The 23,823-nt window shown below is 41.9% G+C and overlaps 1 protein-coding gene across 1 annotated transcript in view; it reads left to right on the plus strand.

The window, feature by feature from the left end:
* Positions 1–22,841, plus strand: part of HDAC2 (histone deacetylase 2) — a 45,741-nt gene extending 22,900 nt beyond the window's left edge. The window contains exons 7-14 of the mRNA XM_039531993.1: positions 4,172–4,264; positions 4,354–4,462; positions 6,807–6,947; positions 15,397–15,505; positions 16,919–17,049; positions 18,017–18,172; positions 22,442–22,499; positions 22,761–22,841. Of these exons, the coding sequence (XP_039387927.1) occupies positions 4,172–4,264; positions 4,354–4,462; positions 6,807–6,947; positions 15,397–15,505; positions 16,919–17,049; positions 18,017–18,172; positions 22,442–22,499; positions 22,761–22,791 (828 nt within the window). The 3' untranslated portion in view covers positions 22,792–22,841. The remainder of the gene's footprint in view (positions 1–4,171; positions 4,265–4,353; positions 4,463–6,806; positions 6,948–15,396; positions 15,506–16,918; positions 17,050–18,016; positions 18,173–22,441; positions 22,500–22,760) is intronic.
* The last annotated feature ends 982 nt before the right edge of the window (positions 22,842–23,823 follow it).

Genomic DNA, 23,823 nt, shown 5'->3' on the forward strand with positions numbered 1-23,823 from the left:
GTATGTTATTGGCTGTAAACTCTTTAATATGCAGATTCATTATGGATCAGAGTCTTGCTCTGACACCCCAGTGTGTGCTATGTCAGGGACATCAGCTGTGTTTGGGGAGTTAATTGTAACTTTCAAAAGGGCATAAACTTGTTCTTAAAGTTTTCAGAACTGCACGAAACGTTGTTGTGAAAGGTAGGTAGGCACCATTATTTTCTTGCCACCTTTGCGATGCCTCCAGGAGATCTTATGTGATGCAACATCACCAGTATCCCAGGGTGGAGCTGGGAGTAAGAGTTGATGATTCACAGTGGATATTGTGGAGACTAATAGTTAAATGTTGTCACTAATGCGCTGACTGTCCATCTCAGTCTGGCTATTGGCGGCAATTCCACAGTTCTAGAGTTGCTTGGTTTTGTTAAATTCTTTCTATATCTCTTGTTCTAGAAATCAGAGGTGCGTATTTTTGTGACATAACTTGACTGGCCACAAGGTGGTACTGTTGATTCAAATAAAAAGCAGCTAAAACAAGATTATTGTAATGGCAAAATGTTATCATTATTTAACGAAGGCATATTTCTTCTGAAGGCTTGGGTAGTTTGCAGTTGTCAGTGAGAAGTCACTTCTGATAAAGTTTTCTGTATTCTTTAGCTAGCCACCTTGAAGACAAAAGGATTTAAATGCTTTAGATGGCTGAAATAAAACAGAAAAGTATCTTCTCTGTTCGTAGTATTTTTTTCATGGTGGACCTTCAGAATGACAAATGATACCTCAACTGTGATAGACTTCCATCCCACACAATCATAATCACTGGTTGTAAATAGTCCTTTGGAATGAACTGTAATGTATATGGATGCAGATGTTTTCTTAAGAGTTCTCCTCTAGCTATCAGATCCCAATTAGAAAAGAATGTCAGGCTTTCACTTTTTCTGTTAAAAGAGCATATAAGGCTAACACAGAAGGAAGGCTTAAGGAAGCCCTTTAAAGTAAGCATTAACAAACATTCCCCCTTGAGTCAGGATTCTGTGCTGCAGCTGGCTGCTTAGTATAGTATTTCTCTTAGCTCCCACAGACTGCATCAAAACCATCAGCTTCTGTTTGTCAATGTCCATGGGCTCTGCTCAGGTTTTAATTCCCTCTGACATATTCTCTCTAGTTAATTTCCAAAATTGAGGTGGTGTCTCCATTGAAACGTAGAACAACGCTTGTGTCCATCAGAAAGAACATCTTTCTACTTTAGATGTCCTCTCTGTAGAGCTGTGCAAATAATTGATTTTTTGTTGTTGTCTGATATCTGAACGAAAATATTGAAGAGAAATTTGGTTCATCCAAAACAAAAATTTCAGTTTACTCAACTGAACAAAAAACTGGAAAAAAGACATTTCAGGTTGACCAAAACACTTTGTTCAACACAAAATATTTCATTTTGATTGCTGGCATTTTTAACTGCTTTTTTTATTAAAAGCAAAGGAAGCTTGAAAATGCCATTCACAAAACCACTGAAGGAGGTGTTGCCCCCTTTATACCCAGTAGTTAGGGCACTTACCTAAGATGTAAGAGGCTCAGGTTCCAATCTTTATTCTGCCTGATGTGGGACAGGGACTTGAACCCCGGTCTCCCAGCTCCCAAGTGAGTGCTTTAACCACTACTGGTTGAACGGCTTTAAGGGTAGACTGAGAGAGACTCATCCCAGAATATCCTAAAGCTAAGCCCCTTCGTTTTCAGTTTAAACTAATTTTTACCAAAAAATTCCCAGGTGTTACAAAGGTTTTTTTTTCCCTTTTTTCCAGTTTTCACCCTACTTCTGTATCATTCAAATATATACAAAATAACTTATTTTATTAGGAAAATACATTGCATGAGATTAATCGATATGTATCTCTCTCTATATATATAGAGAGAGAGATTGCGATAATACATTAGTCTGTATATGCAATGAAGGAAGGCTATGTATTAGTCTAGAAGATATACACAATAAACACACCTGTGCAAGCTCTGAAGTGCATGCGCATCTGAATGGACTGATGAATCTCATGCCCACCACATACACGTTTCAAGCTGTTAGCAGATAACGGTTTAAAGATTTGATACACTAAAATGGGAAGAAAATGAAAATTTGTATCAGAATATGTTTCAGAACCTGAGGAAATATTTGAAAGTGTTAAAGAAACAAAAACAGGAGAAAAAGATGAAGCTGAGTGTACGTGCTGCAAGTGATGTGGCCCAATTATTAAATATTTATAAGCTAATAGTTCTGAGTCTACAACAGTAAACTGTTTATTCAAATGAAAAGTTTTATTTGGGGATTAGAGAGAGATTGTTTTCTTAAACTCAGAGGTGGCATTATGTTTTTAGTTCTGTTTTAGTTCTGCGGCAAACCACATTGATGAATGGAATTCAAAGCATTAATCTACTGAATGCTTTTTTCCCCTGTCTTTTCATCCACCAAAATAAACCGCGATATTTACCCAGAAAAATTAAGGTTTTTTGCACTCATTTTTCACCTGTTTTTGTTGTTGTGGTAATAAACACTGATAAATTCCTGGGAAAAACTAAAGGCCCTACCTATAGCTCAGTGGTTGGGTAATTTACCTGCACTATGAAAGACTCAAGTTCCCCATCAGGCAAAATGGGGATTTGAACTGGTCTCCCATAGCTTGGGTGAATTCTCTAACCACTTGGCTATTGGGTAAAATCAGTACCTCCTGTTCAGATTGACCCAAAACTGCATGTTTTGATGAATAAACTTTCTATGCAGAAAACTCCTCTCAGCTCTGTTATCCAGCTTTTTGAATTCCTGAGGGTTCTAGTTCAGCCACATCAGCTCCCTTGGGGTTAAGCCTACTGGGGCTTCTGTTCAGCTTGGAGGATGCCTGCAGAGACCCTCTTGTTTCACAGTGTGCCTTGATAAATCAGTTGAGAATCTACCTAGTGCTGCATACACAGATGCGCATATTTGTGACCTAGGCTGATGCAGTTGAAAAAGATGGTAGCTTTTAGTTCAGTGTATACCAACATAGCCCTCTGAAAATGTTAGTCTGACAGTCATCAAAATGAAAATGTGTGTCTTGGGTGCTATGGTCAATATTGTCCAGATGTCTGTGTACTCAGAACCTCAGTATTTATATAAGTAGTTGAACTGTTGATTTTTTTTCAGACTTTTTTTAACCTGCTTTTTTAGATGATTTGTTCTTGTGACTTAAGTAAGCATCTTATGTGCATGATTATCATTTCAAATTTAATACTGTAATTAAAGCTCGGGGAAATCAAAAGGGAAATGCATGCTGATAGTGAATGAGAGTGGGGGAGGGGTTGAGAATCATTCACCACTTAGTATTCTATGAGTTCACCTTGTCGTTTTTGGCTCTTTCTTAAAAAAATAGGCAGTTTCTCCAGGTGACAGATTGTACTACCAATAAAACTGCTCAATTACCAAAAACTGGAAAATACCCAAATTGGCTTACTGTAAAATTTGCGGCAACAGTGTTTTTCAATTAACCCAGTAAAATTTGCACCTGGGTCAACATACTTAAAATAATAACTGATTGCTGTATTCTGCTCTCCAGTAATTGACCAGTGTCAAGCCAGTTACAAAAATCCTCTGGCTTATGGTTTTCAGACCTATTAGTAAACTTACTTTTATTTTGGAAGCTTTTACCTCCTTAATTAATTGGAAGCATTTGTTTAGGGGAAAGGAAGCATCTATTTCTTGTTGTTCATATCAGTCACTTAATAGACCGTTATGGCACATTTTATATCGATGTGAAGGTATGGCTTATTTTTAAAGGTTTCATTGTTACTCCATGCATCAGTCAACCAGGGGATTGGTGCAGGGAGGGCGGGGATTACTGGCCATATGGCTGGTTACTCCCTTCCATTCTGCAAGTACAGTTTCTCTTCTATTTTAAAAGCTTCCATTTTTATGGAGGAACATATAAAGGTATTTTTGCTCTCTTAATCATTAATTTTTTTTAAAAAATCAATATATTGGGGATGGTACACTTTCTTCATTTTAGTTTTGGCACATACATTTCATGCTTCAGAATGATCTTGTAGAAGAATAGGGAATTAAGCAAGCTGCTTTTTTTTTAATAATAGCACATATTTTAAGACACATGGTTTACTATGATTTGGTAAGCATTATCTTCTTTAGTAGTACTGTATTTTTCAACTTCCTTTGTAGGACATTGGAGCTGGGAAAGGCAAATACTATGCGGTTAATTTTCCAATGAGAGATGGTATAGATGATGAATCATATGGGCAGATATTCAAGCCAGTGAGTATTGTCTAAACCCTATTTGAAAAACTGCCTGGTTGTTGTGAGGTTGAATTTAAGATTTGCTATTTTATATTGTTTATATATAGATCATATCCAAAGTGATGGAGATGTACCAGCCCAGTGCTGTGGTATTGCAGTGTGGAGCCGACTCGTTATCTGGTGACAGGTTGGGGTGTTTTAATCTTACTGTCAAAGGTAAACAATAGAGAAAATGCTCACAGATGCACAATAATGCCTGTTAGGTAGAATGCATGGGTTTGATTAATTTTTATTTAGGAGAAGGGAGCCTTCATTCTCCAAGTCGCTATCAAATAATATGTTTGAGGGGGAGAGGTTGAAGTTGGCAAGTTAAGTCAGATATTCATTCTCTTCTGGCCACCAGTCCAATTTACCGCCTGTCATCGTGAATGAGACTGGTAGCCAAAGAGTTACCAGTCAAGAAACAGTTGTTTTTTCTCTCCCATCAACATCCATTTACTAAAATAAGCAACTTGTATTTCCACCTTTTCCATAACCATTTCTTCTTTAGATTTTATGTATTATCTTATTATTCCTAGTCTCATTTCTTACTCCATTTTTGTTTTTTTCATTATCTCTTTAGTTCATTTTGGTTTGGAACTCCTTGGGCTTCCCTCTTTATTCCATATCTGTGCAACTCAGTTTTAGATTGTGGGGTAATGCACCAAATGTATGATTTCCACAATCTTATGCTGGATTTAAATTTCTGTAATGTACATAGGCTACAACCGTGGGTTCACTTTGTGATGTGACTAGCTATATTTAACTGTGAATACTTTTTCGGTATGCCAAATTAGCTATCTTCTTGAATTGAGAATATTAGTTGCAGCACTGAATTTGCTAGTAAACGAAGATGTGCTGTGTCTTACTTTAATATTTGTCCACGTTATTAAATTTCCCAGAACTCTCTTGATTTTTAATAATTAATAAAAAAAACTTTCTCAATCTGTACAACTAAAGTTATATGTTAGTATTAGCAAAATGGGGAGGAGAAGTAACATTCTTTTGATACTTACTGAATTCTGTTAGTACACTTTTCTAAAGAAAGAAAAAAAATTACATCGACTCTTGTTTCATTGTAATAGTAGTCACTAACATATTCTTCAAACTTATTTGAATCATCACAGTTTTCTTTAAGATGACAATTCTTAAAGGTTTAGCTAGATACATACTTAGGAACACAAGTTTCCCTGAAAGATGTAAGTCTCTTAGATCGGGAGTTCTTAACCTTCTCTTCCTGAGGCCCCCCAACATGCTGTAAAAACTCCATGGCCCAGCGGGGGATGGGGGAACTCAGGGGTGTGGTTGTGAGGGGGGAACCCCTCGGGCATAGGCATAGTTTGACTATTTTGGGGGCGGGGACAGAGCTTAGGTAAGGAACAGCACCTCCAACCCCTGACTCACCTCAGCAGGCCACCCCGCCCATTCGGGTTTTGGCAGGAGTGGGGGGAAAGCAACCAAAAATTATAACTCAGATGGGGGGTGTGCATCTCAAAGAGTTTGAAAACTGCTTAGGGTGCAGGCAGGAGGTACCTAAGTGCCGTGTGCAGGCATGGTGCAGGGAGAGGGGTAGCTGGGACTGTGTGTAGGCAGGGTGGTTGCTAGGGGCTGTGTGCTGGCAGGGTCCCCCCACTTGTGGTCGCTGCTCTATGAGGACTCTGTCAGCCCTGGAGCTGGGTCCCCCACACCTGGCTGGCTATTACTGGCTGCCTGAGCAGTCAAAAGGAGCTGAGGAGTGGCCACAACCCCAGGCACCAGGAGACAGGGGACCATCATGGCTGCCCACTCCATAGCACCTGCCAGAGTAGTAGTGAAGACGTACCCTAAGGTCATACATGAAGTTTTCAGCTCTCTGAAAACTGAGACCACATCTCCCAATTCCCAGTCCAATACCCTAACCACAAGACTGTTCTCAAAATAATCATTGAGTGAAGGCCAGATCCTGAACTGTGCTGTGGTCCATTCTGTGACATTCCAGCAGCACAAAAGATGTAGAAAGTAGCTCTCTCTCCCTAGATGGAGATTTTGTCCCCATAAATAATGCTCTCTCACTGCCATATGGCTCACTGGGGATCTAATCAGCTAGTATACTCCAGAGCAGCTCAAGGTCTGCTCAAAAGTGTGCTGGGGTCAACATGGAACCAGGGAGGATCGGGTAGCTGCAGCCTACTCCTTTCTGGCTCCTGCACTGCGCTGATCCAAGAATCTGGCCCTGTATTTGTCCTTGCATGCCTATGTAAGTTATAAAAAAGACAACATTTTGGAAAAGAGAGAATTGCAACGGTGCTAATGCAAAGTAGGAGAAAATGTTAAGATGGAAATATTGTGCCTCGGGTTCTGTCCATTTCTCATTTACCAATCCTGACATCTATTTTTGTTCAATGACATTAATTCAGTTAAGAACTAAAAGTGCTGTGCTGAAGCTTAATTCTAGAACTTTCATTTTAATTAGGTTCATCTGACTTTTCTAATAGAAATTAATAGTTGTTTTTTTTAATTTGCTTTTAAATCTTTTTGGTAGGTCATGCTAAATGTGTGGAGGTTGTAAAGACGTTTAACTTACCACTGCTGATGCTAGGAGGAGGAGGATATACTATTCGTAATGTTGCTCGATGTTGGACATATGAGACTGCTGTTGCCTTAGATTGTGAAATTCCTAATGGTAAATATTAATTCTGAAATATATTCTTCTGTCTAAACTCTCATAAGGATTGTGAAGTTGCTTTCTGTCACATGTTATCAGAACCAAACTTACTCTTAAACTTATTAGTCCAGTTCATGATGGGTAGCAAATAAATTTGTCATCACCTAAAATCCAGCATCCCTCAGGAACTTAATATAGTTCTGGTATGTGCAACTTTGTTTTAATCTCTTAGACCTTGAGTCTGGTACTTTGTCAACAGGGTGTATGCATACCCCTGGGGATATGCAGTGGTCTTCCGGGGGTACATCAACTCATCTAGATATCTGCCTATTTTTACAACAGGCTACATACAAATCACTAGTGAATTCAGTACAAACTAAAAGTGCATATAGGCAATGAGCTCATACTGCCCTATACACTAAAATGTAAGTACTATATTTATATTCAATTGATTATATGGTAAAAATGAGAAAGTCAGTAATTTTTCAATAATAGTGTGCTGACACTTGTATTTTCATGTCTGATTTTGTAAGCAAGTAATTCTTAAGTTACACTTGGGGGTACCCAAGACAAATCAGACTCCTAAAAAGGGTACAGTAATCTGGAAAGGTTGAGAGCCACTGGTGTAAACAAATATGCTGTTTTTCACTTTTGTTAAATTAAGCTACCTTTGATCTTAACCATAAATTTCTTGATTGCATCTCTTCCATTGTACCCAATTTTTTAATACATAAATCCATATTAGGGACTTTACTGTTGGTATTGATTTTTCATGGAAGGCACTCAGATACTGTGGTGATGGGCAGCAGTATAAAACCCTGAGATACACACCCCAGAAGTTTCAACAGTCTTGACTTGGGACAATATATCTTTCAGACCACATTTGAAATGGCTTATAGTAAAATTTCAAAATTATTTGTTGGCTTGGTCGTTTGCCTTTTTCCTCTGTTTTTAAAAGGTTTTGTTAATTCCAACATTTTTCTTACTAGACATTAGATTCTCTCATCTCTGTTCACTGACTTCAGTAGAATTACTCTTGACTTAGTTATTCCTGAAAGCAGATTCTGCCCTGTGTCTTCTGAAGCCTCTAGGAAACGCACTTTACATCCTACTCTTCCTCTGCGTCATCCTGTTACTCAAAAGCAATTGAAGGAACAGAATGATTACTGTTCTCTACCTTTTAAGATTTTTTTGTTGCATTGTCTCACGTGTGAAGTGATCCCATTCAGCCAGTATAGGCAATGCATTCTTCCTTCACATTGCTCTTAGGGTTTTTTTTGGTATTTGTAGTCCTCAGGTTCTTTTCACCTCAAATTTTTCTTTGCAGGTTAATGCTTTTCTAAATGCTGTAATAGTGAATCAACCTTACCCACACTATCGGAAGAGTTAAAGGAATGATGCATGTGTACACAGCTCTGAGTTCCCTTTTCACAGACTCTTAAGAGGCTAACAAGCCCAAAACGCATCCTATCCACGATCTCCTTCAACCTTGTCCTTAAAAAGACTTGCTTTCTCCCCTCAAGCTTCCCAAACACACTCATGCCCCTTTGTCCCCTTTCTACACAAACAGGAACAATTGATTTCAATGCTTTTCATTCTTAAGTGTTCTGTGTTTCATTCTGTGCTGATTCTCGTTGCCCAGACAACAGTGATTCTTACGCTGCGGGGTTGTAGATTCATTGTCTGGCCATGCTGGAAGAAAAGCAGAAGGCAAGGGATGTGGTTTAATTAGGCTGCAACTTTATTCACTTAAAATATCTGGGAGTACTCAAAAATAAATTGTACAGTGCAGGGTCATAATCGTTTTCCTAATCATTGCTGCATAAGCCTCAGCCTGGTCCCAGCTGTCCTCCCTTGAAAGAGGTTAAAGGGGTGAGAGCAGGAGAGGGGATTGGATCTCTGCTGTAACATGTAGGAGCTCCAACCCCCACCTCAGCTCTCTTAAAGGATGCTTCCCTTTACATCCTTTTCCATTCCTTTTTATGCAATGATTGTACCCCTTCCATAACAAGTTCCTGCACTGGACATGTGCAAGTTATGCTTGGCTACCTCCTCCAACTTCTGGCAGGTTCCTAGATACTCACTGATTCCTTTCTTAATATTGGACAAAAATAAATCTGCCTTCCAATTGGATAGGTGTACCCCATCCTCCCTGAATCACATGGGTGCTTAGTAAGGTATGTCTAGATGTGGAATAACCAAAGGGGCTTGTGATGTATGAATTTAGCCACCTTCCTACTTGCACTCCTCCTGGTCTTATTCACCCTTGGAGGCTTCACTGCTCCCTATTATGCCCTGCACCCAATATGTCAGACCAAATAATCATCACCCCGGGGGGGCGGGATCTTTTGTCTGCCCAAAACCCCTCTTTGTTCTATTAAGTCAACCCCCTTTTGCCATCCTAAATCGGTTTCACAGAGGTGAACAATAATCACATCTGGTTCCTGCTCCTGAGCTGCCAAAGAGTGTGCCGGGGCATTGGCTGATCCCTGAGAATGCCCCTCCTTCCATGCCAGCTCAGGATTGTCTCACTGCCTAGACCCAGATGTGATCCTCCAGATGACCCAGAAGCCTGCCTATGCCTGCAGATCACACCACTGCTCACTTGGTCTGTTTGCATGGTTCTGGAATTGGAAACACAGAAAAACTAGCTTTGATTCTCTGCTTTGGGTCTCACATGTGACCTATATGCATTTGAATGCCATTGTCCAGTTGCCTGAATCACTCTAGCCCTAAGTGAGCCGCAGCTGTCACAGCCCCCATCCAGAATGGGTGGGAATTCATGCATCAATAGCCCCAACTTCGTAAGCCCATTTCTTAAAACTATAACAAATTGGTATGTTATGCGGGGCCTTCCATCCCCATGAATAAAGAGGAGCCTGTCTCCACCTGGTCTCATTGCTATATAATTCCTTCAGTGCTTCTACTAGGCAAATCTTTGCCTCACTACCCTCCTGTAGCATTATGGACTCTCCTTGCCTGCTCAAATCTATTTTTGACATCCTCAAGGTTTGAATGACCTTTCACACCTCTTACTGTAAATCCTTCCATTCAAAGTCCTTCCTGGAATATCCCTTACTGACTCAGGCACTAATTTTCTGACTCTAAAAGCTCAAAAATGCAACAACCCATCACTAGGAATTCAACCTTGAACAAGGCCACCTCCTGTCCATTTTTGCATATTTTGTTGAGAACTTGCCCCAAAGCTCTTCAGAGTCTGAATAGTGCTGTCTTGAGACCACCCCATTAAAAACCTGTGAAATAAAAATCCATCACAAAGATTTGGGTAATCCCTAATTCTACTGGCAAATGTAAGCCCTGAGAGGTAACTGGAGATGGTAGATGATGTCAAACCACAGATTGCCAATGACCCCATGTACTGAAGTATCTGGTCCTCTGGAATGTGCCATATCCTAGACAAGCCCTCCCTCCTCTGAAATTGCACAAAATTGCTAAAACACCTGTCATAAAGCCCTAAATGTTTGTTGCACTACCGATCTTCATACAACCCCAAGAGCTATCGTACACCACAGTACCAGAGTGCTACTAGCATCTGTGCGGGTACCTTGTGGGCTCCCAGTGGCAGGTCCGAAAGTTAGGACAGCGAATCTGCTATACCGTTGTCAATCACAGTTACGTGTTTTGCAGCACGTTAAAGTTTAAACACTAGTATAACCTTTAGACTCATAACCCTGGACGACGTAGGGGACTAGTGATTGATATGTACTTCTGCCATGTTGCCACTCCACTTTTGGAGAAACTTTGTAAAATCCATTCCCCAAAGAGCACTGCCACTGAAATGGAAAAGAATTCAAGGAATGTTGTACCCTTTATTATTCCAGTTTGTGTCCAACTGGGGGGCTGTTTGTGGGCACAGCACCTGCGTTGGTAAAATACCCTGAAGTCTGTTCCTCCCAGTGCATCTGAGTGAACCTTTTAAATCTGCCCCTATTATCTGTTCCTCCCTCCAAAGAGACACTCTGTTAAAATTACTCAAGCTGTTCCCACACTACTAAATACTCCATTATTTTATTAACTCTTATAAAACGGTTGGCTTTTGATATTCTTACGGTGGCCACTAACAGATGCAAAATGCCTGCCCTGGGGCCACCGCTCAGCATGCAAAGTTAAGATGCCTATTAATAGATTGCAGCTCTCACAGTGTAACCTTCCTGGCTACTCTTGCCTTGACAATCAATCCCAGAAGTTCCCCCCACTTATCTTAGGCGAGTCTGCATACACCATAGTCCACATATCTAACTCAGGCCCCAGGTGGGTCAGCTTAGTAGAGGGGTCCCTCTTTTTTCAGTTCCAGAGGTACCCCCGGTTTATTAGCCAGGGTCTAGAATGTGGTCAGCAGGCTAGTGCACACTCAGAATTTGCCCTGCCTGCAAACAAAAAGTTATCTAAGTAATTTATCAGGCTCCTGTGCAATCACCCATTCCAGTATTGTGCTGAAATTTTTCAAATGCCAAGCCTGGAACATCCCATAGGGAGCTACTTACCAAAATAAAACTTACTCAGAACAAAATCCAAAAGGTGCATTTTTCCTATTATAACTAGTAGCAATAGAAAAGGTGACTTGATGTCAGTTTGCTGACAGCAACTCCTGCGCCACAAGCCCTAACCATGTGCACAGCCTCATCATGAGGGAAATAGTGTACTGAACATAATCTATCACTTCATTAACTGAACTACCCTATGGATGTGACAGGTGATGAATCAAATGATATTCTCTAGGTACCTTCTTGGGAACCAAGCCCAGGGGAAGACCCTAAGGGTTTCTCAGATGAATGAATGGCCCTGCTACTCTGTTAGAACTTATTTGCTTTGTGGTCTTTTTCTTTACAATGTGACCCAACTCATCTGTGGACTTCAAATTTTTGGACATTACATGACTTCTTAGCCCCTATAGGGAATGTTAAACAGCAAATACTCTTCCATCTGTCCTGTTAAGGTAATCCCCAAGGTGAGTACCCTTAATGCTTCAAGCCTAACTGGAAACAAAGCTGTTTCCAACACCCCACTGCCATCTGCTCTGCTCCTTTCCTGGTCCATCACCTTTGCCCTCTTCCTGGACCCAGAGGTATGTAAGGTGAACCTGATTTACCCCCAGTCTTTTGCCAGAATTTCCCTGCAACTTGTACCAGTTACAGGCCTTGGGGGCCTGAAGCACATCTTGCAAGCATGTCTAAATTTGCAGATGTTCCAAAAACAACTGTTTTCGTTAAATGCCCAGCAAATGTTATTACGAGGCTGGGGTCTCTGTTGGGCTTTCAGAGGACTAAATAGGCCACTGTCAGTTTGAACACCTAAGCTCTGTGGTGTCATCCCCTCTAACCACAGTGTATGATGTGGTATGTACGACCAGATTCCTGTCTGCATTGCAGCCCTCAGTCCAAGCTGCTTATCCCAGTTAAAACAAGCTATACCCCCAAATGTATTAAATGCCTTTCAGATTAAGTCCATATATTTGAATAACACTAGGCTTTTTCCAGATATGTCTCCTAAATAGAGCTTGCATAGATTAAAAAAGCGACTTCCCAATTTTCACAGGTACTAGTTTTCCCTTGGCCATTCAGATTTCTCATTGCCATGCTTGTCCTGTCCCTACTTACTTTCTGTCAGAGCTTCCCTGTATAGCAGTGATGATGTGTCAGTATATTCAGCACTCAATATCTTTTCTTTAGTAGTCCAGAGAAGATGAACTCCCATGGGGTCCCACACTCCTGCATAATCAGACTCTGGACTAACTACTGTGGAATCTTCAATGTCCTGAGGCCACCTGGATACCTCTGGATGCTGTTCCTATCCGATGAATTTACATTCTCTGTCGGGGGGTTGGGAGGAGGTTGTATTTTTCATGTCCCCACTCCCCCACATTAATGACTCCTACCCCATTGCATGCGGTGTGCACTATCTGATCATCTTCTGTATCCCAAAGCTAAACCTATGCCAGGTAACTGAGACCACCTCTACCAGAAGCCCCCAACTTCTGTAACAACTGAAGTTAACCTGCAACAGTTGTGTAAAGCAGTTGACCTATGGTGTACACATGTTTACACTGGACCCGTCCCCCCCAAAAAAGCAGATATCTTACCCCCCACGCCATCCCCCCCCCGAGCCTTGTGGCAAAATCTGCTGGCCCACTTATTTCAGTAGCTCCTACTGCTAGCCTGATGCCTGGAATCAATCTGAGGGGTTCTTTACCTAGAGCTTTCTTCCAAGAGTCGGTCCCAATGATTTGATTCTCATGAAGCAATCAAGGGCATTGGGAGATAGCATACTGCTTCATCCCTAAATAGGTCTCTTACGTACTTATACAAGAAAATGTGGCCATTGTATATAGCAAATAGAATGCATCATACTTTCTTGGTATTCAAGACTTCACGTGCTTCTACGGAGGTGCATGGGCAATAAGTTCTCAAGAATATGAATTAAATTACCCATCAGGAGACTTTTTAGTTTTCACAGTAAACCATTCCCTGTTACTGATGCTGTGGGTTGATACCCATGTTAATCAAGTTGTGATCTTACGAGCAGAAAAATCTCTATGTGCTTGGTTGAGAGCACTCTCTGATATAGAATCATAGACTTTAAGGTCAGAAGGGACCATTCTGATTGTCTAGTCTGACCTCCTGCACAATGCAGGCCACAGAATCTCATCCACCCACTCCTGTATCAAACCCCTAACCTGTGTCTGAGCTATTGAAGTCCTCAAATTGTGATTTAATGACTTCAGGGTGCAGAGAATCCACCAGCAAGTGAACCATGTCCCACACTGCAGAGGAAGGCAAAAAAAACCCAGGGCCTCTGCCAATCTCCCCTGGAGGAAAATTCCTTCCCGACCCCAAATATGGCGATCAGCTAAACCCTGAGCATGTGGGCAAGACTCACCAGCCAGACACCCAGGAAAGAATTCTCTTTAGTAACTCAGATCCCACCTCACCTAACATCCCATCACAGGCCATTGGGCATATTTACCGCTAATAGTCAAAGACCAATTAATTGCGAAAATGAGTCTATCCCATCATACCATCCCCTCCATAAACTTATCAAGCTGAGTCTAAGTCAGATAGGTCTTTTGTCCCCATTGCTCCCCTTGGAAGGCTGTTCCAGAACTTCACTCCTCTGATGGTTAGAAACTTTCATCTAATTCCAAGTCTAAACTTCCTGATGGTCAATCTATATCCATTTGTTCCTGTGTCCACATTGGTACTGAGCTTAAATAATTCCTCTCCCTCCCTGGTATTTATTCCTCTGATATATTTATAGAGATCAGTCATATCTCCTCTCAGCCTTCTTGTGGTTAGGCTAAAAAAGCCAAACTCTTTGAGTCTCCTTTCATAAGACAGGTTTTCTATTCCTCAGATCATCTTAGTAGCCCTTCTCTGTACCGGTTCCAGTTTGAATTCATCCTTCTTAAACATGGGAGACCAGAACTGCACACAGTATTCCAGATGAGGTCTCACCAGTGCCTTGTATAACACCTCCTTATCTCTACTGGAAATACCTCACCTGATGCATCCCAAAACCGCATTAGCTTTTTTCACAGCCATATCACATTGGCGGCTCATAGTCATCCTGTGATCAACCAATACTCTGAGGTCCTTCTCCTCCTCTGTTACTTCCAACTGATACGTCCCCAGCTTATAACAAAAAATCTTGTTGTTAATCCCTAAATGCATGACCTTGCACTTTTCACTATTAAATTTCATCCTATTACTATTACTCCAGTTTACAAGGTCATCCAGATCTTCCTGTATGATATCCCGGTCCTTCTCTGTATTGGCAATACCTCCCAGCTTTGTGTCATCCGCAAACTTTATTAGCACATTTCCACTTTTTGTGCTAAGGTCAGTAATAAAAAGATTAAATAAGATTTGGTCCCAAAACCGATCCCTGAGGAACTCCACTAGTAACTTCCCTCCAGCCTGACAGTTCACCTTTGACTTCAACTATAGTGAAGATGACTAATGGCAAGTTGTCCTCAGTTAATCACATCTTTCCTCCCAACAATGGGAATTTTAGGCATTTTTTTTCTGTAAAAGGTTACCTCATGTTGCAATGTTCCAGTATTTGTTTCCTATCTTATGGCTAAAGAAATCAAATCTAATTTTGTCCATTGAGATTTCCTATACTGCATTCACTGGGATTGAAATCATTCTCTGCTGAGTCTCATTACCCAGATATCCGTGTTTCTTATGCCTGAGATGCAGATTCAATCTTGGATTCTCCACCAGCAAACATTAGTTCATCCGTCGTCTTTGTTGAGCAACTTGAAGGGAAAACACTATACAGTGGTTTTCTACTATACTTAAAAGCGTTCTAAGTTGTATATTCATCCAATACCTGAAAGTTTGCCAGTATGTTATTTAAAGTCCAGTTATGCAGTCTGAGTTGTATAAAAAGCTGTCTAAAAACGAGATTTTTTAGGTGGCTGAAAAAAAAATATTTTTTTTAATAGAGTTACCATACAATGACTACTTTGAGTATTTCGGACCAGACTTCAAACTGCATATTAGTCCATCAAATATGACCAACCAGAACACACCAGAGTATATGGAGAAGATCAAGTAAGTAGTTGTTCCCTACCTTGAGAATAGAAACTCTAAAAATCATAGTCTTTTGTTGGTGGAAATACTTTATAAATTTCGTACCTAATCAAACCTCATCTTGAGCTCCTTTTATTTATATAGTGTACTGTTTTAGGATCACAGCGTTTGCAGTGATGGTGGTTTTAATGACTTAGGGGGAAATAGATTTGCTTTGCCTTCTTTTTGAAGCATAGATTCAGTTTAAAGTCATAAAGTAGTGTGAGTAGTCTTTATCAATAAGATACTGATTTTAAAGAGTAAGCACCATTAGTCTTGATTGTTTTTGACAAGACTTGTGCCAGCACGAAACATGAGTTGCAGACTCTGCTGAGAACTGCATTCAAATCCTATTGCTCTCCACTTCTGGTGCAGAGTTGTTTTATTTCCGTTAACATGAGGTCTTTCATGCTTGAACATAGAGGGAAGATTTGCTGTGAAAAGTATAAAAATGTAGGAAAAGCTTATCTGCCGTGACCTGAATTCAGGGTTCTGTTTCTATGATGCCAAACAAGTGTAAGCAGAGTAAAGTAGAACTGCTTTAGGAATTTATAATGTCCATTCTAGCAGAAGAAATCCAGAACACTGAATTAATCACAGAATAGGAAGAGAAATATTTTCAAATATTATTCTAAAATGTATTTGTAATTTTAAGTCTAGTCATGGTCTGCAAATCATTTGGGATGTTAAAGGAGTTGTAAATCACCTTAGGTCAGTGTTAAAGGGCTTATATTTGTATTCATGGGAAACATCCAGCATTTTATTCTGAATAACAAACCTGCAGAAGTTTCTTTTTGTGTCATTCAAATAATTCATGTTATGTGTAAGGATTTATGCGTCATTAATGTTTTGTTCTTAATTCAGCAATAATGTCAAAACAATTTAAATATCTGTAAGAATGAAAAAGTCACTTCCATTCTGTATAAGAAATCAGTAAGTGTTGGTTTTCCTTCTTGAAAGGTCGTTGAGCTAAACTTTTGGTGTATGTTGTTGGGACAAACTAATAACTGTGGACATGAGAACATGTGTCTTATGACCACTCCACAGAGCAGGTGGTTATGATGTTTAGTTATCATGTTAACATCTGAAATCTGTCTGGTCGTGGCCATAGTTTCAAGCATTAAACTTTTGTGTAAAACATCCTTTGTTGCAATTAGTAAACAGTATGGTATGAATTTACCACTTTTCTGGCCAGCCTGTAATAAGTGGAGCCTTGCTCCCCTCTTAAAAGAGAAATCTCACTCTTTCCACAATAGAACTGGTTTAAGCAGAAGAATTATAGAAAAATGTCAACTTTAAAATTGTTGCATTTATGATTAAATATCCAGAAACTGCAGCAAAGGCTACATCTCTCCCTATATTTAACAACTTTTCCATCTGCTACTTCACTTGCAGACAACGCTTATTTGAGAACTTGCGTATGTTGCCTCATGCACCTGGAGTACAGATGCAAGCCATTCCTGAGGATGCTGTTCATGAAGATAGTGGAGATGAGGATGGAGAAGATCCAGACAAACGCATTTCTAGTAGGAAATGTTATCTTTAGGTGTCGTGTTAGAATATGCCCCCGGAATAAGGCCACTTTAAACATAATGGGCCAGATTCTCACCTCTGGTTAGCTGTTTTCTGCCACTCCAGTTGAGTTGAGCTCAATAGGCTGTTCTGATGTATGCCAGAGCCTAGGCTAACCTGGCTTCTAGCTGGATCAACAATCTGGAGCATCGAGGAGGCTCCCTTTTATTCTAAATTTGCCATAAGAACAGTTTGACCAGGCTGAGACATCTGGCCCCAGAAGTCTTCCCAAAACAACAGCAAACCCAAAGGAAACACGGATGACAGCCTCTTAAAAATTTGAATGCCATGTCCCTTCAGAAACAGTATTAAGTGAATCAACATAGGTCCTGCATTAAATGAGAGATCATTTTTCAAAAATCTAAAAACAATTCTTGAATACTTGGTCGATATGACATGGGTGGTGAGAGCACTTTCTTAATTAATCACAACAGGTTTAACTTGTTTTTTTATTATAAGGTTTAAGTTGTATGGATCATATGATTGTAAGGACTGATATTTATTATTTCTAAACCATACCTAAGAAACAACTGCTTCACTTAACCTTGCATGATATCAGTAGTGGTAGCTGCACAGCTTCTTCTTGGCATCTTAATCTGTTGCCTAACTGTTGTAATCAGAACACTTTTCCCTGCTGCAGTTAATCCCCTTGCTTCTGAATTTGTTCAGTACTTACTAAGCAATACCAAATAACTGGATTTTCACTTGTCTGTGTAACATTTCTTTATAATTATATTTTAGAAAGTAACCCCAGAGTCTCCTCATATGTTTTGGGCATAGTTCTATTTCCCTTTGATTAGAGGGCAAAGTGCTGTTGGTCTCCTAATCAGTTGCTCAAAACCAATTTCATTGTGATTCCTTTATGAAAGACCTATTGCAGTAAAACTGAATCCCTTTAGTCTTTTTTTTTTTTAATACTAGTTCGAGCATCTGATAAGCGAATAGCCTGTGATGAAGAATTCTCTGATTCTGAGGATGAAGGCGAGGGTGGACGACGAAATGTTGCAGATCATAAGAAAGGCGCAAAGAAAGCCAGAATAGAAGAAGACAAGAAAGAGACAGAGGACAAAAAAACTGGTAAGAGCATAATTTCGTATATAACTGTGTTCTCCCTTTAACCCATTATAGGATTGCACCTTTCTTAAAGTGAATTTTGTTAGCGGTAAGATGCCCTACAACCATTAGCACAAAGAGTTAATGTGCTTTTGAAACATTCATTCTTCAAGTGTTTGCTTATGTCGATTCCATTCTAGACGTTCGCGCGTCCATGTGCACGGCCATCAGAGATTTTTGTCTTAGCGGTACCCGTAGGGCTGGCTGTGGTGCCCTCTAAATCAGGCTCCGCCGGCCCTATGCCCTCTCAGTTCCTTCTTACCGCCCATGGTGGTCAGTCAGAGCGCCTTTCTTGATTAGCAAGAGCTAGCGGTTTCTCCGCCTGGGACTTCATGCCTTAGGGCCTTTGTAAATAATTTGCATATAATAGTGTTAAGTGTTAGAGTCCCAGTGTGGACTTTGCCCCAGGCAGGGCATGCCCCAGTCTCGGGGGATTAAGTCCTGCTCGGACTGCAACAGGCCTATACCTGTCAGCGACCCTGTAACAGCTGCCTTAAGTGCTTGGAGGGGTCCCATGTTAAGGAGCGGTGCTGGATCTGCAAAAACTTTTGGCCCCACAACCAAAAAGAGCAGGCTATCCACCTCAGGGCTCTCCTGATGGAGTCTGCCTGCTGCCCGGCCTCCGAGCCTTCCGGGCAGGTCACACCGAGGGCCAAAGAAAGCCAAGAAGCGTTCCTCAGCACCAAGCAAGAAGGCCCAGGAATCATCTACCAAGGGACCTGGGCCTGCCCGCCAAGCTACTCCGGAGCCACGCGAATGTGCCTCCCCAGTTGGGGCTCCCAGCCCCCTTAAAGGTCCGTCACCAACTTAGGGACCCTTCTCACAAGCAACTTCTGGTTCAGGAGGTTGAGTAGCTTCTGGTCTTGGGGGCTGTGGAGGAGGTTCCTCAGGACATGGAAGGAAGAAGATTCTACTTCCATTACTTCCTAATCCCGAAGGCCAAAAGGGGCTTCAGACCCATCCTGGACCTGCATTGCCTCAACAAGTCTTCAAGAAGTTGAGGTTCCGCATGATCTCCCTGGCCTCCATCATTCCTTCCCTGGATCCAGGGGACTGGTACGCCGTTCTGGACTTAAAGGATGCTTACGTTCATGTCTCCATATTCCCAGGGCACAGGCATTTCCTGCATTTCATAGTGGCCAGGCACCACTTCTGGTTCATGGCGCTAACCTTTGGACTGTCCTCAGCTCCCAGGGTGTTCACAAAATGTGTGGCACTGTAGCAGTTTTCCTGAGACGTCGAGGGATCCGGACCTTCCCATATCTCGACGACTGGCTCATCAAGGGCAGGTCTCCAGAGGAGCCTCAATCTGATGCAGTCCATCTGCAACAATCTGGGCCTGTTAATAAACAGAGAGAATTGCATGTTAATTCCAGTTCAACGCATATAGTTTATCGGAGTGGTTCTCGACTCCACACAGGCCAGGGCCTTCCTTCCAGAAGCACGTTTTCAGGCCATGTCAGACTTGATTGCCCACATAAAGAGCCATCCGCTCACCACGACCCACACATGCCTGCAACTGGGCCACATGGCTGCGTGCACATACCTGGTCAGTCATGCCCAATTTCATCTGCGGCCTCTGCAGGCGTGGCTGGCCTCAGTCTATATCCCCAGCAGGCATGCCCTGGACTGAGTGATCACAGTACTAAGCCACGTCCTCTCATCCTTGGACTGGTGGCTGGATCCCAAGTCAATGCTGGAGGGGATTCCCTTCGTGACCCTGTCTCCCACCCCTGGTCTCGGACACTTCGGACCTGGGCTGGGGAGCCCACTTGGGCAAGCTCAGCACTCAGGGCCGCTGACTACAAAATTATCTAGCCCTTCATATCAACATCCAGGAGCTCAGAGTGGTTCGCCTGGCCTGCCAGGCTTCTTGCCCCACCTGAAAGGTGGTGCAGGTTCCGATGGACAATACAGCCGCGATGTAGTACATCAACAGGCAGGGCAGCGTCAGATCTTCGGCCCTTTGTTGGGAGGCACTCAGCCTCTGGGACTTTTGTGTGCGGCATGCCGTTCATCTGGTAGCCACCCACCTGCCTGGAACCAGGATCGTCCTGGCAGATCACGTCAGCAGGACCTTCTCGTCTCGCCTTGAATGATCTCTTCATCCAGAGGTGGTCAGCCTAATCTTCCACAGATGGGGGACTCCCCAGGTTGACCTGTTTGCAGAACAGAAAGTGCCATGTGTTCTGTTCTCTGCAGAACAGGGACACGGGCTCCCTGTCCAACGCCTTTCTGATCCCGTGGTCAGGAGTGCTGATGTACGCCTTCCTGCTGGTACCATTGATCCACAGGATACTGCTAAAGGTGAAGCAAGACCAAGCATCTGTTGTTCTCATTGCCCCAGCATGGCCTAGTCAACACTGATTCAGTATGCTGCTGAGTCTTTCGGCAGCCATCCCGTTGCAGCTACCTCTTTGGCTGGATCTGCTATCCCAGAACTACAGCAACCTGCTACACCCAAACCTGTCATCGCTGCACTTGACAGCTTCGCTGCTGCGTGGACAAACAGGAGTGCTCCACTGGTGTCCAGCAGAAAACCTTCCACCAGGGCTACCTATGTGGCAAAGTGGAAGCGGTTCATATGTTGGGCCTCGGACTGACACATTGTGTGCAGAAGAGGTCCCGCTGCAGGACATCCTGGACTATTAACTGCACCTTAAACTCCAGAGCCTGTTGCTATCTTCAGCCAAGGTACACCTGGCGGCCATTTCGGCATTCCGCCCTCTGTTTCAAGGCTGGTCGATCTTTGCCCATCCCATGACGACATGGTTCTTGAAAGGCCTGGAGCACCTTTACCCGCATGTCAAAGATCCAGTTCTCCCTTGGGACTTGAATCTTGTGCTGTTGTGGCATATGCGTCCCCCCCTTCAAACCCTGGGCTTTCCTGCTCCCTCCTGCTTCTCTCCTGGAAGGTCTCCTTCTTGGTTGCTATAACTTGGGCTCATAGGGTGTCTGAGATCAGGGTGTTCACGTCGGAGCTGCTTTAAACAGTCTTCTATGAGGACAAGGTCCAGCGGTGTCCACACCCAGCTTTTCTGCCCAAGATCATTTCTTAGTTCCACACTGGTCAAGACATTTACTTACCAGTCCTTTGCCCAAAGCCTCATGCGACAGATGAGGAATGCAGGCTGCAAACCCTGGATGTCAGACAGGCTCTGGCCTTCTACATTGATAGAACAAAGCCGTTCCATAAGTCAACGCAGTTGTTTGTTGCTGTCGTAGACAGGATGAAATGTTGTGTGGTGTCAGCCCAGAGAGACTCGTCTTGCGTCACAGCCTGCATCCATTACTGCTATGAGCTTGCAAAGGTGCCCCTGCCAGCAATCGTGATGGCTCATTCGACTAGGGCGCAGGCATCATCATCAGCCTTCCTGGTGCAGGTGCTGATCCAAGAGATCTATCAGGCTCTCCCCCTGGTTGTCCGTCCATGCATTTGCGTCTCACTACGTGCTGACCCAGCAGGCTCGAACCGATGCTGGCTTTGGCAGAGCAGTGCTGCAAGCTGCAAGACTGTGAACTCCGAGCCCACCTACGTTGATTCTGCTGGTGAGTCACCTATAATGAAATTGACATGAGCAAGTACTCGAAGAAAAAACGGCTACCTACCTTTCATAACTCTTGTTCTTCAAGATGTGTTCCTCATGTCCATAACCTTACCCCCCATCCTGCCCCTCTGTCAGAGTTGTTGGCAAGAAGGAACTGAAAGGGTGTAGAGCCGGCGGCACCTGAGTGCGATACTCCAGCGGGCGCCACAGCTGGCCCTACGGGTATCACTAAGGCAAAAATCTCCGGCCACACACATGAACGTGCGTACACCTAGAATGGTGAGCAACACATCTCACAACCGTTTTTTCTTTCCCGTCACACTGAAGAAGAAAAACTAATAAAATCTAAAGTGCATGTTTGTATAGATGCTGAAACAGTACTTACAGTCCAGGAGTGTTGTTCTAAATGAAGATCTTTGCCCACTGTGGTTTCAGATCCTGAAGCTAGTAATTTGTATAGGTCTAATGAAGTGTGAATGAAAAAAGTTCTGTGTAGCTGATGGCATAAGCTATGGTATATTGTTCATTTAATAAGATGTAATTTGCAAATAAGCAGCCTAGGTTCCTGATTTCCTCTTCCTCCCCCCCTCTCCCCTCCCCCGTCTTAAAAAAAAATTAGATTGTGTTTCTGGAGTCTTCAAATATTTCAAGTGTGACAGTGTTTTTCCTCCTTAATTGTTTTTAGATGTAAAGGAGGAAGATAAATCCAAGGACAGCAGCGGTGAAAAGACAGACACCAAAGGGTAAACCCCTCAGTATTAAACTATAAAATGTTTGTGCTTTGGAGAACATTCATTAACTTTCAAGGCTTTTCCTCAGTTAGCCATCTGTACAGAAGATATGTTCTATATCAATGTGAGTTATAAATCAGTGTCTGGAGTTACTAAAATACTTCAAAGGCTTAAAATGTGTGGTGGGTAGTTCTAATTGCATCTTTATCAACAGCTAGTCTCAAAATGAAATTATGCCCTGTTTAATAGTTTATATTTTTTGCCTTTGAACAGAGCGAAATCAGAACTGCTCAGCAATCCTTGAATTAAAGATGGCCTTGCACCAATTCCAGAACACAATACCAAGTGGGAAAATACTAAAAGAAGAAGAGTTTTTTTTCCTGTTGAGAGAGACTGCTGATTTCATTTTGTACTATTTGGCATGGACTGTATTTATTTTCATTCGGCTTTGTTTTGGTTTTTGGCAAGTTGTATTGTGAGTTTTCTAATTATGAAGCAGAAATTCCTTTCTTCACCATGCTTTATGTAATAGTATTTAAAATGGATGTGAGTTATTATGTTAAATGTCTAAACTGATCTATTAATTTGCCTTTCCTGAGCTGATTTTACCTTTTTGTAATTATATCTTTATTAAAAAAAAAAATTGTACTTGTTTCTCTTTTGTCCATCATTGCATTATCTAGAAAGCACTTCCATCTAAAGTAAAGATAAACAGTCAGTTGCTGGGGGATTTAAGAGGACAATCTGTATGTACATACGCTGATCTGCACACGTTGTAATGACTCATAGTACATGGATTATGAAACAGTGACTGATGTACCTATTATACTTACAGTAAATAATGGAAAAGTAGGTATGAGGACATTGTGCCTGGATGTACGAGCATGATATTTGGAAGCAGAAGGTTAAAACTCTGAACCTCCTGGTTGAATTGTATAACAGGACAAATACCTTATACTCTAGCAGCAGAGTATATAAAGTATTTGTCTTGTTATGGATTAATTTTTTAACCAGCAACTAAGTCCTGCAGATAGGATTGGGTGTACTGCAAAATCCATTTTGACCCTTTGAACTTCAAGCTGCAAAGAACCATATCCCTTTTTTTGAACAAAACCTTTTAATTTGTTTTTCCTTTTTTTCTCCTTTTGAACAATTAGTCAATGCCGGCACCTGAATTTTAGATCCTTTTTTATAGGTTCCTCATTCTAGATGAATAATCTCCATACCAGCCAGCTTGAGAGAAATGTGGTGAAACTGTATGGACACTTTATTCACTAAGAGTAGCGTTATCCTTTCTTGCAAGGAAATACTCATTAATACTGTTCTTTTCTTTCCC

Source organism: Mauremys reevesii, linkage group 3, assembly GCF_016161935.1.
Source record: "Mauremys reevesii isolate NIE-2019 linkage group 3, ASM1616193v1, whole genome shotgun sequence".
NCBI classification, from domain to species: domain Eukaryota; kingdom Metazoa; phylum Chordata; order Testudines; family Geoemydidae; genus Mauremys; species Mauremys reevesii.